The sequence below is a fragment of the Tupaia chinensis genome, unplaced genomic scaffold, assembly GCF_000334495.1.
Source record: "Tupaia chinensis unplaced genomic scaffold, TupChi_1.0 Scaffold146907_1, whole genome shotgun sequence".
Taxonomy (NCBI): domain Eukaryota; kingdom Metazoa; phylum Chordata; class Mammalia; order Scandentia; family Tupaiidae; genus Tupaia; species Tupaia belangeri.
The window spans coordinates 2095673-2101395 of record NW_006206760.1 but is presented as its reverse complement, the minus strand read 5'-3'; the positions used below and the strand labels follow the sequence as shown (position 1 = coordinate 2101395).

General features: G+C 42.8%; 1 protein-coding gene across 1 annotated transcript in view; it reads left to right on the top strand.

Annotated features, from left to right (window-relative positions):
- The first annotated feature begins 410 nt into the window (after window positions 1-410).
- The window catches only part of WDR19 (WD repeat domain 19), a 96126-nt gene continuing 90813 nt past the window's right edge, over window positions 411-5723 (top strand). The window contains exons 1-3 of the mRNA XM_006169241.3: window positions 411-465; window positions 2554-2645; window positions 2832-2897. Coding sequence (XP_006169303.1) covers window positions 460-465; window positions 2554-2645; window positions 2832-2897 — 164 coding nt within the window. The 5' untranslated portion in view covers window positions 411-459. The remainder of the gene's footprint in view (window positions 466-2553; window positions 2646-2831; window positions 2898-5723) is intronic.

Here is a 5723-nt window from a genome sequence, read left to right as displayed (position 1 = left end):
ACCCTCTGCGCGGCCCAAGAACCAGGCCTTGCCACCCATTACCCAACCCCCCGTGCCCTTTTTTTCTTGTATTTCCGGCGCCCCCTCCGGCCACAGTCTGCCTATTAGTAAGCGCGGACCAAAATTGGCGCAGGCCTGTTTCCGAGCTCACAGAGCCCGCCTCTCCCGACAAGTCTCATCCAATCACAATCCAGCCAGGAGCCCGAGGCGGGCTCTGAAAATACCCAACTTCCCCTGGGCGTAGCTCCGCCTGCGTTACGTAACCCCAGGCCACGCCTCCCGCTCGCTCCGTCAGAGGCGGCGCTTGGCTCAGCCCAGCAAGCACCGCCCCTTCATCTGGAGCTCGCTGATTGGTGGTTGCTACGCGGTCTCCCGGGTGACGGGAACGCAGTAGCCTTCTTGAAGGATACCCAGTGCGCCTGCGCACTTGCTATAGCGCGCTGCCGCTGGAGTCTGGAGATGAAGGTAAATAACTTACAAATCCCCGGGGAGCGAGCGGTAGCGACCACTGGCCCTTCCCTGAACTTGCTCTGCGTGGTTCTGAGGAGGTTCTGCGCCTCGATCGCATCTCCCGAGTGCGTGAGGAAGAGAGCAGGGCGACCGGGACGGGGAGGACCGGGCGAGGTTGAAGGAAGGAGGGGAAAAGAGCGGAGAAGAGGAGGGAGAGGCCTCGCGTTTCTGGGACAGCGGACCGAGCAGCGGCTGTGCGGGAAGAGGGAGGCCCGCCAGGGCTGGAAAGGAGCATCCCGAACCCCGCACCACAGAAAGGACCCGTCTTGTGAATGCATTGGAAGGGTCCGGGTGAAGATGAGTCGATCCGGCATCACCAGCTGCCTCATTTCTTGCAGCTAAACCCCTGGCAAGCCGAGCAACTGCTTAGCGCCTTCCCCCAGGGATGAGGTTCCGCCGAAGTCATCCAGACTTGCATGCCAGTGTCTGGTGCAGTTTACACATCGCTGGGAGCGGGGGGATCTGCATCCGCACCCGCAGGCTTCCCGCTCCTGCGCCGCATCCTCTCTTAGGGTGGGATTCCCGCGAACCCCACCGCCAGATCACGCCCGATCACCGGCTCCACCTCCTCCCCTCTTCCTATTTCCCCCAGCAATACCTCCCTGGCCTGCTCTGGCAAAGAGATGGGCACCTCGATTTTAGAAAAATTGTAGACGTCCTAATTTTTCGTGGCTATTTGTGTGGACCTTGAAATTGACACACCCATTGTTATAACGTGCATTTCTAAAGCTGTTCGCAATGTGTGAAATATTAGGATCAAGAGATATTGTTCTTTTCCATTTGCAGATGAGAATTTTGGGGTTTGAGGCAGTTTAAGCAAATTAAGCACACAGCTGATGAACGAGAAGCAAAGTTTAAATTTTGGTTTTCTGGCTGAGCAGTTTGTCCTTTTTTTCTCTGCCCCGTATTTGGAGCAGAGCTCTAGAAGGGCACAGCCAGAAGGTTGCCCTTTGGGCTGTTGTGAAGGTGATGAATTCAAGTGTAAGGTGTTCTCACTTGCGAGAGAGTTCCAGGGCAATATGATTACACCATTGCAAACATAAGATGCTTTTAAATATCGTTTTTCTTCGTGAGTGTCTTCAGGCTTTACAAAACCTGAATGCACACCCCTGCTCTCAGAAGTGGATTTTAGCTTTTGTTCAGCATACAAAATGCCTATTGATTGGTTTAAAATTTGAGCATCAGTTCACTTAGCCCTGAACTTTGTATTTGTTAGCTTTCTGCCAAATGCTAGGATCTCATTGTGTTGTTTGTTTTGTTGTTGTTGTTTTAAGAGTTATGCTAATACACATCATCTTATTTTAATAATTATTTATTTTATTTTATTTTATTCATTCATTTTAATTTGACCAGACACGCACGCACACACACACACACACACACACACACACACACAGCAAGGCAGAGAAAGGGAGAGAGAGAGAAAGGGGGAAACCAAGCCACCAACTCCAAGAGTTGAACTGTCATCAGTCATGTGGGAGTATTCAGCGCCTTAACCATCATGCCACCTGCTGATCCCTCAGGATCTCATTGTTTTTATGGCTGAGTAGGATTCCTTAGTATATATGTGCCACACTTTATCCTTGATTGAGCCAATATACAGTATATCCTGGATGGGAAAATTAATTTGTATGCTGTAAGTCAATGTAAAATAAATAAATTAGAACATTGGAAGACTTTCTGTTGCCACAGACTGTCATTCTCCTATAGTAGCACTAAACTCCTTATGGCTAGATAGCAAACCTTTTTTTTTTTTTTTCTTTTTCAGAGAGAGATTTTTGTTTGGTGTTTGCACTCACCAGAGACAAAGAGACAGAGAGCAAGAAGACTATCCCAGAGGGGATAATCAAGTAGCAATCCCTTCTCCATTCTCCTTTTGGGATTTAGGGCATGAGTTTCAAGCCATCCTGCCCTAGATTCAACCCACGGTTGACCATGTGGGAGTCCACTGCCTTAACCATTCCACCACCTGCATCCTACCCCTGCATCATTTTTTTTAATCGATAATTTAACCTAATATTAAAACTGTGTTTATTTTTTTAGTGTATTTTTTCACTGCTAGAAAAGAATTGGCTTGGCTCGCCAATACAGTTCACCTGGCAAAAATCATCAGGAAACTACCTTGCGGTAACAGGGTAAGAAACTAATGACTGTTTTAAGCAAACGATCCAGACTCCAAATGATTGTAATAACTTTTCAGACACAGATTATAAAACTATCATGAGAGAACACCGAAATTATTCGGATAACGGTTTAATTGTTTATATACAGAGACAAGGAGGAATGATTCAATCATATCTTTATATTCTAATTGCTTTTAGAGCTGATCACACTGTGAAAATCGTTGATCGCCATGGTCAAAAAAGGAGTGAAATTAACTTACCCGGGTAAGTACAGAGGTAGATCAAACACGTTTAAAACTTTGTTGCCTTAAAAAAGTACTTAGAACTATAATCAAATAGAATTTTATAACTTATATGTAACCTTTCTCTCTTTTGCTTACTTCATTTGCAAAGGGATTTGTTTTTGTTTTTTCCTAATACTTTAAGTAGTTAACGAGATATGTAGGAATGTAGCGTGTGAATTACAGTTTACACTTATAAATACCTTTATGTTCACAGGAAGATTTAAGGGAAGATTGTAAATGTGTCTATTTGAAAGAATTATGAATCATAAACTATAGCACATGTGTAGGCACATCAGAAAAGCCTATACCTACATTAGTATTTCCTTCCTAACAAATTGTTGGGACAGTTACTTTCCACATATTTCTTCAAAGATAGAGACAGCGGGAACCAGCAGTTAGCGTAATGGCTATGTCACTGGACTCCCATGTAGTCAACTTGCCCAAGATCCCGAGAGGAGAATGGAGGAGAAGGGATTGCGGTGTGGTCATCCCCCCTGGGGGGTGATCTCTCACTTTCTGTCTCTATGTCTCTCTCTGTCTGTCTGGTGAGCGCACGCGTCCTATAGTGAAAAACCTCTCAAAAAAGATAGAAAAGATAGATACAGGGACCAGTTGTCTCTCTGTCTATCTGGCAAGACTATAGCAAAAACTTCTCCAAAAAAATAAAAGATGGAGTCAATTGTATCCATTTTCAGGAAATTGTTTTAAGTTGCACTAGGCATAATGTAAGCATTTTAAATGATACAGTGTAATCATTACCTCTATTAGTTTTTGGGGTTTTTTTTTTTGAGAGATTTTTGCTATAGGGCATGTGCACTCACCAGAAAGAAAGAGAGAGACAGAGAGACAGAAAGTGAGAGATCACCCCCGGGGGGAGATGACCACGCGGCACTCCCTTCTCCTCCATTCTCCTCTCAGGATCTCGGGCATGCATGCACAAATGCCCAGTGTGAGTTTAAGCCACTGGGTCCGGGACTCGATCCACAGTTGACTACATGGGAGTCCAGTGACATAGCCATTACGCCAACTGCTGGTCCCTCTCATTGCTGTCTTAATGATTGCGTCTTACTTCTATACTCTGGGGAACAGAAGTCAAAATGCTTTTTTTTTTTTTTTTTTTTGAAGTTTTCTCTGGAGCATGTGTGCTTGCTAAGGAGAGACAGGGCGAGAGAGAGGAAAAGCAAGAAGTCACTCCCTCCGGGGCAGTGGGGGATGCCCGTGCCACAGTCCATTTTCCTCCTGAGATTTTGGGCATGTACATATATGTTCCTGGCATGGTTTTTTTTTAAGCCATTAGGTCTGGGACTCAAACCCAAAAGTTGGCCTTGTGGGAGTCCAGCATCTTAACCACACCACCTGCAGGCCCTCAACATACTTTTAATCATGTCTAAAATAAAATAAGGCATATAGTCAAAAACTTAAGAGTAAATTGTCTGAGTTTTACTGCATAGCTCTTTGACATCTACTTCAGTTACATAAAGCCTTGCTGGCCTTACTTCTAAATTCTTTTGTTATGTTCATAGCAATTGAATTTGACTGCAAAAGTATCTACAGATATAAAATGCTGTTAGATATTAAACCTTTAATTGGCAGATGATCTATCAACAGTTTAGAAGCTTCCCTATTGTGTATTCCTAAAATCTAGAATGTTATAAATAAAATCCCAAAATATACTGAAACAGTTTAAAGAACAAAATAATTGAAGCACTTCTCCAATACCTTAAATGTAAATCAAAGCATGGCTTAACCATTACCCAAGAAGAGTTTCAAAATGCAAAATATCTTCAGAGAAAAAAAAAAGGTCAATCTTTGTTTTAAAGTTTTAAGAAATTTGGGGCCAGCCCATGGTGTAATGGTTCAAGCCGCTGGATCCCACGTGGCTGACTGCGCGGTTTGAACTCTGGACCCCATGACATGGGAAAACACTCAGTTCATGAGCATCTGTGCCCGCAGTCTCCAAAGGGAGAAGAAATGGAGAAAAGGGCACTTTGGCACGACCATTTTCTTACTTCCTGTCTCTGTCCAGAGACCGCATGCACCCTCTGGCAACGTAAATAAATCAATAACAGATTTAAGAAATTTTTAAAAATTTTAATTACAATAAACATTTTGGAAAATGTCTAAACAGCAAGAATTTTGTTAAATAGAGCATTTCTTATTTATAACTATGTTGTTACCATAATCAAATCACTTTTCTTATTTCACCAAGATGTCAAATGAAGGGCAAGCAGGTACATAGTCTTTAAGGGACTGGACTCCCACATGGTCAACCATGGATTGAGTCCCAGACCTGGCGACTTGAAAATCATGCTGGGCCCAAAACCCCAGGAGGAGAATGGAGAAGGGATTGCAGCATGGCCATACCCCCTGGGGTGTGAGTTCTCACTTTCCCTCTCACTGTCAGTGTCTGTCTGTTTGTCTCTCTCTCTCTCCCCAGCAAGCACACATGCCCCATGGCAAAAACCTTAAAATAAAATAAAATAAAATAAAATAAAATAAAATAAAATAAAATAAAATAAAATAAAATAAAATAAAATAAAATAGATATAAAATGAAAATAAGATTTCTTACCACTTTAGAATTCAACCTTTACATACTTTGTGATCTATAATTATAAATATAACTATATTTAATATGATCTATGAAAACGGTATCAAAAACAAAATTTGAAATGTTTCCATCTTCTCAGCACCAAAAAGGGGAAGTTGGTATTATCCAAGCAGAAAATAGCGAGTCGTAATTCTCACTTTAGAGAGTTTATTACCTATTCAAAATAGGTTCAATGATCTTGCTATAAACAAAGATC